General features: G+C 35.9%; 1 protein-coding gene across 1 annotated transcript; it reads left to right on the forward strand.

Moving 5' to 3' along the window:
* Window positions 1–957, forward strand: LOC118569928 (olfactory receptor 52Z1-like). Its single transcript, XM_036168216.1, has one exon. The coding sequence runs from the start codon at window positions 1–3 to the stop codon at window positions 955–957; it is 957 nt and encodes a 318-aa protein (XP_036024109.1).
* Window positions 958–12327: the final 11370 nt, after the last annotated feature.

Genomic DNA, 12327 nt, shown 5'->3' on the forward strand with positions numbered 1-12327 from the left:
ATGGCAATGTCTTCAAATCACACCAACCTCAGAGACATCTGGTACACCATGATTGGGATCCCAGGACTAGAGTATGCACACATTTGGCTCTCCATCCCCATTTGTTCAATGTATATAGTGGCCCTTGCAGGCAATACCCTATTAATATTCCTGATCTTCACTGATCACAGCCTTCATGAACCAATGTACCTTTTCCTTTCTATGTTGGCCCTGGCTGATATCATTCTATCTACAGTGACCACACCAAAGGTTCTTGCAATCTTCTGGTTTCAAGCTGGGGGTATTTCTTTTGCTAGCTGTGTGTCGCAGATGTTTTTTCTCCACTTTATGTTTGTGACAGAGTCTGCCATACTACTGGCTATGGCATTTGACCGCTATGTGGCCATCTGCTTTCCACTAAGGTACACCACCATTCTAACCCCATCAGTCATCGGGAGAATGGGCCTTGCATCTGTGACTAGAAGCTTCCTCATCTGTTTCCCCTTGGTCTTTCTTGTTTATCGGCTCACCTACTGTGGGAGAAACATCATTCGGCACTCATACTGTGAACACATGGGCATTGCCAGGTTGGCCTGTGACAACATCAAAGTCAATATTTACTATGGAATGACTGTACCTTTATTTTCCATAGGCCTGGACATTGTGCTTATCATCATCTCTTACACCCTTATACTTCATTCAGTATTTAGAATTCCTTCTCGAGATGCTCGCCTCAAGGCTCTGGGTACATGTGGCTCCCATGTCTGTGTCATCCTTCTGTTCTATACACCTTCTCTCTTTACATTTTTTGCTCACCGTTTTGGAGGCCACAGCATACCACGTCACATGCACATTCTCTTTGCTAACCTCTATGTGGTGGTACCTCCTACCCTCAACCCCATCATTTATGGAGTGAAGATGAAGCAAATTCAAGAGAGGATTTTCCAGATGTTTTCTTTCAGTAAGGCATGTTTTTGATGTAAACAGAGAAGTGTGATCTTAATTTTTTTCTAGGAATTACATAACTGAAGAGCATCTGAAGTTTCTCCTGAAATCTTAGGTCATGGCAGGATTAAAAGTGACAATGACAATAATGCTGAAGTAAAAGGGACAGTGTTGAGTTCTTATTGATTTTTTGTCTCTTGTTTAGAAAAAAGTAGTCTGAGGACAGCTTAATTTCTGTTCCATATTCAGGTTACTTGTAATATCACCAGAAGAACTAAGAATAGGGTCCATATTCACAAACCAAGCAATTGAAAAGCAAAAGTCCATTATCAACCCACCAGACATTCACCCTCTATTTTTATAAAACAAGTAAATGTAATAATACAATACGTCATAGAAAGTTCAAGTACCACATTAGCAGTGTGGCTTAGTCCCTGAGCATTTATGCTCTGAGTTCACGGTTAGAATTTAGATGTTCAGTTTTGGTCATGACTACTAGTCTTCATGGGCTCTTAAATATTTAGCTTCATAAGTGCCAAGCATAAAATGAAAATGATCCTTGTATTATTTTATTATCACTTGAAAACTAGTCTGTATCTCATGAATACTGGATTTTCCAGACAGAAAGAAACTTGTGTTTCTCTCCCTTTCTCAGGTAATCCTAGAGCAACATTGAAATCTTTAAGAATAAAAACAACACTTTGCAATAGAGAGAATTCAACCTCATTAATGTGTGTGTGTTAATTAAACTATTGAAATTAGTCAAAATTATTTCTCCTTAAATAAATGAAAAAACAACAATTCCCTTATTGGTCATTATACATGGTGGTATAGACTGCAGAATTTCTACCATCAGGAATATTTACAGTTAGTAACATTGGTAACAGGTATCCCTTAGGAAGTAAATGCAATGATGAGATGTCAGAGCACATGAAAATAAAGTGAATAAATATAGAGTGATCTCCACTATTCTCTCAAATACACATGTAACTCTCTAATGTATGCATGTTCACAGCACTGAAGGTGAAGGTTAACTAAAAAATATGTCTTGAGTGCCCTGGATCTGTTTGTTAAGATGTTTCTTAAAACTGTAGCATAGTAGGATTGTCACAGAACTTGGACTTAAGCACTTCTAAGGAAATGAAGCTTTAAGTCTTTTAGAAAGAAATGAGGTAATGTAAAATGATGCATGTTATATGATTTCAAATACATAGCGGCACCAACTCAGACTCATATAGACCCATATATGCATTGTATTTATATAAAGTTAAAGAAGAACAAATAAAATGTCACTTATATAGTAGAAATGTTTAAGGAAATGTTTTTTTGCTAAAATAAATTTAAAACTTAATACTATATCAATTTTCTCTTTTACAAGAAAGATAATTACACTAACATTATATGATTTCATGGTAGATATCCCTGTTTTCTTCATACAGTATAAACTTAAAGACAATTGTTATAATGTTATATAATCTTTACCAGATATCCAATTACCCAATAAATTATGCACTATTTAGATTTGCTTACTTTAATTGTATCTTGAAAATGTATTTAAATGTATTTGGTTGTAGTTTTTCATCACTTACAGGAGTGTTTTAAGACTTCCCTTTTATGGAAGCATTAAAAGAGTATGGTGGTGGCTGTTTGATTATATCTATCACCACATAGCTGTTAGCAATGGCAAGGAAAATATATACACAGCTGTAGAATTATTAGATCACAATGTATATTTTCCAAAATTCAAGACATATGTATTCAAAACATTTGCTTAACTCTACAAATTAAATGTGTGCCTATTGAAGTCTGTCAATAAAGCTCACATCTACTAATAAATTCCTTAAAATTGATAAAACTTAGAAAGAATAAAATTTTTCTGGTCATCACTATCACTGAGAATTTAAAAAGACCTATACATTGAAAATGAAAGAATGGAGAAAACTGGCTGATCCAGAAGAAGAATCTGTACACATTATCCCAATTGTCAGAATCCTAATTCCTTGTGTATGAGCAAATGACTAGGGGGCCAAAACACAAAACACCCCACAGTATGAGAAGAAAAAGGCCCAGAGATCAGCATGACCTGAATAAATGAATTTTTCTCAGCCAAATGGAAACATTTTATAATTCACAAGGGATGCAATAGAGCTTATAGAAAAAAAATGAGGCTCCTATGGGAAGTAATTAAATTAATTGTTCTCTGGTTATGCATGACAAACCTTAAAAGTAGTATTTTAAGGATCAACATATTTCTAGTTGTTTTAATCCCAACATAAGAATAAAAGATAAGAAATTCAAGGAGTAAAGTAAAAAGTTATGAGTTGGCAACACTTCAGCACTTGAGACTGAGATCAGCATCCTGCATTCAGAGCTAGGCAGAATCCAGAGGGTCTCCTCTACATGTAGTTGTAATAAAGTTTCTGCTGAACACATTCTGCACTTGCTGATCAGGCCTGGGGTATCACTGGAGAGCAGTGTCAGGATGCCTCCTTAGCCATTCCCCAAGGACACCTTCCAGAACCAAAAGAAGATGAACTTGGCACTTCTAAGCTATGCATTAAAAGTTGAGAAAGAGCTAAGTGAGTAGATACTGTGATAATTTGATTCCTACCAGCAAAACATGTGTGACTTAAGTATGAATAAAACTCTTTCAAATATAGTTATAGAGAGAAATTCAACTTTTATTTCTATTGAGCACAAATTTTCATTAGAATCTGGGGCAGTGACTTATGTTCATTTGTTAAAAGTGAACCATAAAAACAATGCCGCTAGCACAGGGCATACTCACCATGCTCTGTGCAGTGTTCTGTATGAGCATTCCTGGCTATAGCACATGTTAAACTTGCCATGCTCCATGCAGTGTCTGAGCATTCCTAGCTGCACTGAGCACAATAGCAGATTCAAGCAAAAGGATCAATGTCTAAGCTTATGACAAAATTAGTTGTGTGGATTTTTGAGTTGAAGCTAAATAATAATACTGCAATATTATTCCTTTGCAGAGTTATGCATGCCTGAAGATTGAGTTTATCCCTGTGCATACATGCATGAAGTATGAAGTGTCAATTTCATGAAATAAACTCTCTTTCAAGCTAAATCAAATTCCTGACTATAGAAAGTTGCCTGTGTTCATCTTACACTGCCTTTCCTGAATGTATTAAAAACTGTTTTGTTCAGTCCTTGGCTTTCACTTTAAGCTTTCATTACACCAAATGTTGATACGAAGACAAAATAGTCTTGACTATACTTTGGTTCTGAGAATCAGGAAACAAAATCAATGCTGAATTTCTGCATGTTATGTTTTTTGCCCAATCATAATAATAAGATATTGTCATTGACTTGCTTTTAACTTTGGCTTTTCTAATCTATATTTATTATGTAGGGTTGCATTAAGGGATTAGTAAAGTCCAATGTCATCTATGCAGCTGTTATATCTTGATTCCAAAGTCTTTTACCTTTATCATGACATTTCTTTTCTGCAGGCTTTGAACTTTTAGTGTGAATGTCACTTAACATTTCATAAGAAATCAAATCTACACTGTTCTACTGCAAAGGAACATAACTATCATCATAAAGAAAACTCTCCATTTTATTTTTAAACCAATTTTATAGTATCTTGTTTATTGCAAAAGTCCATCATGCTGACATTTTTATTAAACATTCGCCTTGGATTTTCAGATTTAGGAAAAATCATTATGAGGACTTGAGTCATACCTGGACTTATACTCTGCTGTGTGTTACTTCATTCTTATTGTATGCATCCTAAATGCAGATGAAGAGGTCTTCAACTCAAAGACAAAAAGGATAAGACATTGAGATTCTAAGATTTCTCTATACCTAAATAAGCTTGATATAGCTTTCTAATAATTTCATCCTATCCCATTCTTCATGAAGAAAAGAATCCAGGGATGTCTCAGGCATGTGTATTTGACCTTGGTATATGAAAAAAAAATTATCCATTGCCATTATACACTCCTAAGGTTAAATGAGCCTGAAGTATATACTTTTATTTGTGAGAATATTTTTGAAGCAAACAATTTGATTTTAAAAATGTAGCAGAACAATCTCTGTATGTTCCTATGTGCTTTGGTCCTTTTGTGCCTGGAGAGCATTGTTTCCGTTGAGTCATCTCTCACCTTTCTGCCTCCTCTTACAATCTTTCTGCTTCCTCTTCCACATTGCTCCCTGAGCCATACATGGAGGGTTTGATGAAGATATCACATTTAAGCCTAACTGCTCCAAAGTCTCTCAGTCCCTGCAGAATGTCCAGTTGTGGGTTTCTGAGTTCCCATCTACTACAAGAAGCTACTCTGATAATGGCTGAACAAGGCCATCTGATCTGTGGGTATAGCACAATGCCATTAGGAGTCAATTTTTTACTATGTTTTTGTTTTTAGAAGAATGATAGTATTTGATTTTACTCTAGGGTCCTGGTCTATCCAGTCACAGGTTCTTGACCACCCTAAAAATGTAAAACAATAGTGCTCAAAAGGTTTGCACAAAGTCAAGCCAGACAAAATCCTGACACAGAGGAGGGGTTTTGGGGGCACAAAGTCCTACTCATACAAGGATCTATGAGAATCTGATTGCTGCTGGAAGAGAAAAAGTCAGTGACATCCCTGGTATATTGACCAATGCCAGGTGCCAGAGCAAGCCCTACACCCAGGAGTGGTTGGTCAATACCAAGTGAACTCTATGAGTATCTTTATTTTGTGTGTGTGTGTGTGTGTGTGTGTGTGTGTGTGTGTGTGTGTGTGTGAGTGAGAGAGAGAGAGAGAGAGAGAGAGAGAGAGAACACAAAAAGAAATTGAATCAGTAGTGAGGTGGGGATGATCTCAGAAGAGCTGGAAGAGAAGAATGAATAAAAACAAAATGTACAAAATTGTGAAGAAATAAATAAAATCATTATTTAAACATTTTAATAGAAAACACATGAAGCCTAAATATGTCTAAACTGATTATAAGGATTGGCAGAGCAAAAGTACTTACATGTTTACTGTCTGAAACTTTATGCATGAATAATATTCACAATGTTTAGGCCTCTGCTCTTTGTGTTCAAGTATAGACCTCCTTCTATAATGTATTATTACATGTACCTTATTTCACCCTAAGAACAAGGAAAAGTGAGATAATATACAGTCTACCATGCAATGTAATGCTAAAGAATCTGTTGCCAGGTGGTGATGGTGCATGCCTTTAATCCCAGCACTCGAGAGACAGAGGTAGGCAGGTTTCTGTGAGTTTGAGGCCAGCCTGATCTACAAAGTGAGTCCCAGGACAGCTGGGTCTACAAAGAGAAACCCTGTCTTGAAAACCAAAACAAACAACAAAAAACAAATGAACATACAAAAAAAGAATCTGTCCATTGATGTACCTGGCTGCCTCTTCAGTACCCTGACACCACCAGCTGGTAGACTACATCATCATCCATGCATGGCCTGGATGGAAGAGTTTGGATTTCTGAAGGCAAATCACACTTGGACACCATAAAGAACTAGGACAGAATTAGTGGCAAAAGAATAGATAACTCTATGATGATCATGTGTGACACTGAAGAAAGCAGTATGAGTGACTTGTCATAGCCACAATTAAAGGGAGATGTGGAACAGTGGTACAGTGCAGCTGCCATACAGTGAGGAACTAGTCTCAGCCAGATTCTTTCTATGCTTAAGATTTCTCAGACAAATCCTCCTACTTATATGTATGAGTATTTAGACTTCTAAGTACGTATGTTGACCTCTGGGGGGGGAAAAACATTAAATTACATGAAAAAATATTTCTTTGACAAGTTGTCCAATAAATTCAAAATACATTTTTCAGCTTGATAAGAACAATAAATTGTTTATCTGCATACACAGAGCACAGCAGCTTCTGGGGACTTGTTCCAATTAATATAGAGGTTGCGGGTCATGAATCTGAAAACATGAATTTGCTAATTGGCAAAGTGCCTTTAGTTAGAGCATTCTTCTACAATGGAGAAACCAGGATGACAAAAAAATTATCCTTATGGGAAGGTTTTTCATTGAATATTTGTTTAATTTCAGAACCCAATTTTAAGCAATTTTAACATTTTATTTGTATCAGCCAATAGTGGACAGATTTAATACCCAAATTTATTTGGATTTCAGATTTTTAAAAGATCTAGTCAAGAGGCTGTGGTTCACTTTCCTTTCAGTTGTGTTTGGAATCTGTAATTGAACACATTTTTTCCCCTAAAATTTAGTTTTGTTGACAGATTGATTAGAAATGCTAACTATTTAAATTTAGGAAACAAGTTCTTCTATATGTCTTCACTCATTGGGGTAGAGTAAATCCCTGTAATCTTGCTTAAGCATTCCCATGTACATTTATGCTATCTCTGTCAATTTCAGGTGCTTTTCATAAATCCGTGATTCTGGATCAAGCACGATACACTGTTGTCACTTCATCATCTAGCAAAAGTAAAATTCATCAATGATAACCCATATTATAATATTTGAATAGGTTTCACATATAGGAAGTAATATGCTGAACTCTTTCAAGTTTCAAATAAGTGGTTTTGTTACTATACTAAAGAACTAATTTCTATTATATTGATCATTTTCAATTTTAACTGATTCCAGTGTTACCTTGCACGAACAATATTCAGCAAAGTGGTCTGCATAGTCTTCAGTTTGTTTGCTTGTTGTTTGTGCAGGTGAAATATGTGCCACAAATTTCTGAGTTTAGATGCCACTGCCTATTTTGTGAAAAAATAATAACATTGGCTATTTTATGGTTTCAAATAACTGACATAGGGAATGTGGTTTAAACTAAGATGTGCTAAGGCCATTCAGATTGACAGTATAGGCTGTTTGTCCTACATAGCTGTTCTTATACTAAATTGTGGACAGATAAAGGGTTAGGTAGGTCTGTATATAGTTATAGTTGACTCAGACTTAACACAGGAAAAAATCTTTAAAATTCCCGGATGATGAATATGTGTGTGCTCAGCAGCCCAGCACTTTTGCCTGCATGCACTAAACCCTCAGGTTGGTTCTCATATCCTGAAGGAAACAGATGATGATAAATTGCACATTATTTCACCTCCATGGATTATTTTTTTTCTAGAGGCTACACATTATTAAGTTGTTGATTCCTAATATTATAAAATAATCACATTCTCACAAAAAAATCATATACGTTGTAAGTGACAACTGCAACATTTTCTGGCCTTTATTGTTCTTTCTGTTGGAGCAGTCAGAGTGTGGGTTGTTGCCTTTGATGGAGATTTTGTTATCTTGTCCATGATGTTCTTCTCACACTAGTTAAACACTCAATGTGCCTTCTTCAGATTTCAGTTAGTTTGTTCATTTGCTTGATTGTTTTGCTTTAATCAAAGAACTCATGGGACTATAAATACTTTCTTGTATTCCCCAACTCCACTGAGTCTTGAATCTCTTGGGGTTGTAAAAGTTATATGACTGGTTCCTGGGTGAGTTCTTGGTACCTAGATCAAAGAGACAACCTATCTCACAGATTATCTGGGGCCCAGAGTTACAGCATAGAGAAGGTGACAACATATAGTATTTTATAGTAGAGAGTTGATGGCTACTGCCTTCAGAGGATATCTCCTGATTGTTAGTTTCAGATTAAATGCATCCTAATTCAAATGGGAGGGACTATGGGTCTGCCATGTCATTCCTGCTTATAATATTGCATTTGATCATGAGAACTGTTTTAGTTGATCCAAGGTTGGGAAGGGAAGTCTATCTTTAGCTACTGAAGCAACATTTGCTATCAACAGGTGTAGTTAAACACATTTGATCAATCTAATCAAAGGATACAATCAAAGTTTCCTTGAAAAATGTTTCATATCATTTTAAATGGGTAACTTTGTTGAGGGAATATGAATGATGTGCAATTTCCAATATGTGTATAAACATACAAAAACAACCAAAATTATCAATCTCTCCATCACTACTCAGTCGCTGGGAAGGTATCCTACAAATGAGGAAGGATCCCTGGCATGGTTTTAGACGCCACACCCCAGGTTTCTGTGTGCTTTTCCTTATTACTTTCAACTTTCTCATTTAAAATCCTCCTTAGAAATGAAGTGCCACAGGAGTTTGCCTCACTTGGTTAAGACAGAGATGAAAGAAAACACATAATGAGTCTTGGTATAGTGAATGAGGAAACCAAGAGTTGAGATTGCAATAATTTCTCATGGTACATTTTTCTTCATTTAAAAAAAATTGCACTGGTATTGCAAGTATCTGGACGTAGGGTAGAGATTTTATGAGAGTTGAAAATAAAAATATGATGTAAAACAGAAATTAAGAGCTTAGGTTTGATGTAATTAGAAATCGGATGGGGGAAAATGACCTTTATCCACCTTTAAGTAAGAAATCTATGCACTATAGACTGCAGAGAATAGCACAAGTTTGCTAACAGTTATTTACAGCTTCTCCTGTCTGGTTGCAGATGCAGCATAATCCCAAGCCCATTGTAGATTATTTTCTTGATCAGAGTAAGAACTGATTATGAGAGAGAAAAGTGCAATGATGTGAATTATAGTATATTTGTGATTCTTAAGTCAGAGCATTATGACTGAGGTGAGGAATAAAAGCCCAAAATAAGCACTGTGAGCATCATGCCATCTCTGCTTCTCTAATAACCAGTGGTTATTCTCTATGAACAAAATATCTTTGTGTCCCCTTTAATATATGAATAGACATTCATAGAAATTTAATATTTCAAATATAAATTACTAGGGAGGGCACAAGAAATAAAGGTATGGCCACAGAAATGAAGGTATGACTATAGAAGTTTAGCTGTAGAACATAGAACGAAGAGATTGGAAGAACTGAGACCAAGAATAACGTACCTGACTACTATCAAGTGAATAGGATAAAAGTGACCTGTAACCAAACCTGCTTTCTCATATGTGTTGATATCATCTTGCAGTCATTTTCCAGTCCACCCAGCATACACTTTAACTGTGGGGAAGCTGTACTTTTCCTGTGATGAGACCCATTGGCATTATGCTGGACTGTTTCTGGATCCTGAAGGGAACAATGATCCTCTCCAAGTGAGAAATCTGCTGGCTCTTGGATGAACCTGTACAATCTCTCTTTCTGTTGAAATGTCCTTAGTTCTACTTAAAAAAAAAAATCCTTCTGGTGCTATGCATACTTGCAAACTCATAATCTCAGCATTTGAAAAGCCAAGAAAGGAAGACCAATTCAAGGCAATCTTGGGCTTAAAGCAAGAGATTACCTCAGAAAAGATAATCTACTGTACCATGTCTTCTAGGCCTCTCACTATTAATAGATATTTACTAATATGCAGTTTGTGCTTTACAACCCTTTTAAAAATCAATTTTATCTCTTTTAGAAGTCATATTATTTTCAAACCTTTTTAAAGTTAGTATTTGCTATTTTATTTAAAAAACTAGATCAAATATAAAGTTTTTGAAAATCTTCCATATGCTCCTTTGAATTTTTCTGGATTTTGTTTTGTTTCAATAGAAGTACAAAAACCACTTGCATTGAATTTCTCTTATCATGATATAATTTTAACTCTGTAAATGCCTGTTTTCCATTGTCCCTGCAAATTCATGGGTAACTCATAAAACAAGAAAAAGAAAATTTCCCAAGATCCTTTGATTCCATCCAATTCTATTTTTTCTATACTTGAATGATGCTCCTCTTAAAGGACTCCTGTCTGGTAACTTTCTGCTGTTTAAAATCTCATGTTACCAATACTTGTCAACATAAGATGACTTGTTCCTCATGAATTCTATCAAATTTTACTAATGATGGCTTAATAGTTCTATTTCAACTCTTATTTATTATTATTATTATTATTATTATTATTATTATTTATTTCAACACAACAATACTGAAGACACAAGGAAATGTTGTGGCGTCAAGTAAAATTATCAAAGGAAAAGTAAAATGAAAACACATACTAGAATGCACAAGTGTGATGCTTTCAAGAGAGAAGAACAAGGTGTACTGTTAATAGGATTACTAGCTGTTTACCAGAAACACATGAAGATTATAATCATGAAAAGCAAGAGCATAGTTGTGAAATCACAATGCCAAGTTAATGCAGCATAGTACACAGTGAAGACTATCTATAGTCTTGATTTTCTTTCATTCTACTACCCTGCTTCTTATAAGAGGTCATGCACAATGGCAGAAAGCCCCACCTCCTTTGGACCATATAGCCAAAGGTCATGGGCCGAGCAAATACCACTACACCATACAAATCACTAAAGAAAAGAAAGAGCACTCCTTGATGAAGGGTTTCATATTAAAGTGTGAGGGTTTGTTGTCATTGACTCATTAGTCTTTATATCCAAAAGGACACATGCTAGGGTGTCATCATGCCCAAGTGGTCTAATGCACCAGTCTCAAACTCATCTTCCATGATAGTGTCCTGACTACATCTCAAAACTCCAGAAAAGAGAAATGTGATGAATCACTACAAATCATCAATCAGGCAAAAGCCTTACACAGACTTTCATTTTGGTGCTAACAAAATAATGTGTTGAGAACAGTTTCTAGAATCCATGTCAAATACATTTAAGTTTAGTACAACAATTATAGATTTCACCACTGTTAGTAATACAAATATTGTAAAACTTGGATATATTTTCCTGTTCATAAAATGTTCCTGTTTTATTATCTGTTCATCATGATTGACAGAAAAAAATTATTTCTTTTCTTATTATTTTTCTTTTTTGACAATCCTTTCTCAAATAATTTCTGAATTACTTTCTCAAGAAATTAAGCCAAAAATTAGCCACAATTCATAATTTTTCCATCACTATCAGACTATAGCAAGAATCTTAACAGGTCTTATTAATAAGAACAAACCTCAGGCCATTTATTGGGGTGAATGCTGGAAGATCAGAGAGACCGAACAAGCCACAGCTACCTCACCTTGCCACTTCCTCAGCTGGTCTTATTTCCTCAGACTGGAAGCTTCTGAGTCTTCATCCCAATGGCCTTCAGCTGAACTGCTGCTCGAAAGCCTGAATACTTAACCGGCCAAATGCTGAACCAGACAAATGCTGAACCAGCCAAATGCTGCTAGTTTCTGGTCTTTGTGCCTTATATAATCTTCCTCTTTCTGCCTACTCCCTGGGATTAAAGGCTCACTTTCTGGGGTTAAGGGCATGTGTCACTATGCCTGGCTGTTTCCAATGTGGCCTTGAATTCACAAAGATCCTCCTGGCTCTGCCTCTCAAGTGCTGGGATTAAAGGCATGTACCACCACTGCCCAGCTTCTGCTATGGCTTGCTCTGACCCATTTTCTAGCCACCATTTTTGGCTCTGTATCTAGTGGCTGTCTGTTCTCTGACCCCAGATAAATTTATTAGGGTGCACAATGTTTTGGGTGCACACAATTCCACCATATCAGACAGCAGAGTAAAAG

Source organism: Onychomys torridus, chromosome 1, assembly GCF_903995425.1.
Source record: "Onychomys torridus chromosome 1, mOncTor1.1, whole genome shotgun sequence".
NCBI lineage: Eukaryota > Metazoa > Chordata > Mammalia > Rodentia > Cricetidae > Onychomys > Onychomys torridus.

Bases quoted from the DNA above. Each gene is read 5' to 3' on its own strand.
- LOC118569928 (XM_036168216.1), top strand. From the start codon at position 1: ATGGCAATGTCTTCAAATCACACCAACCTCAGAGACATCTGGTACACC.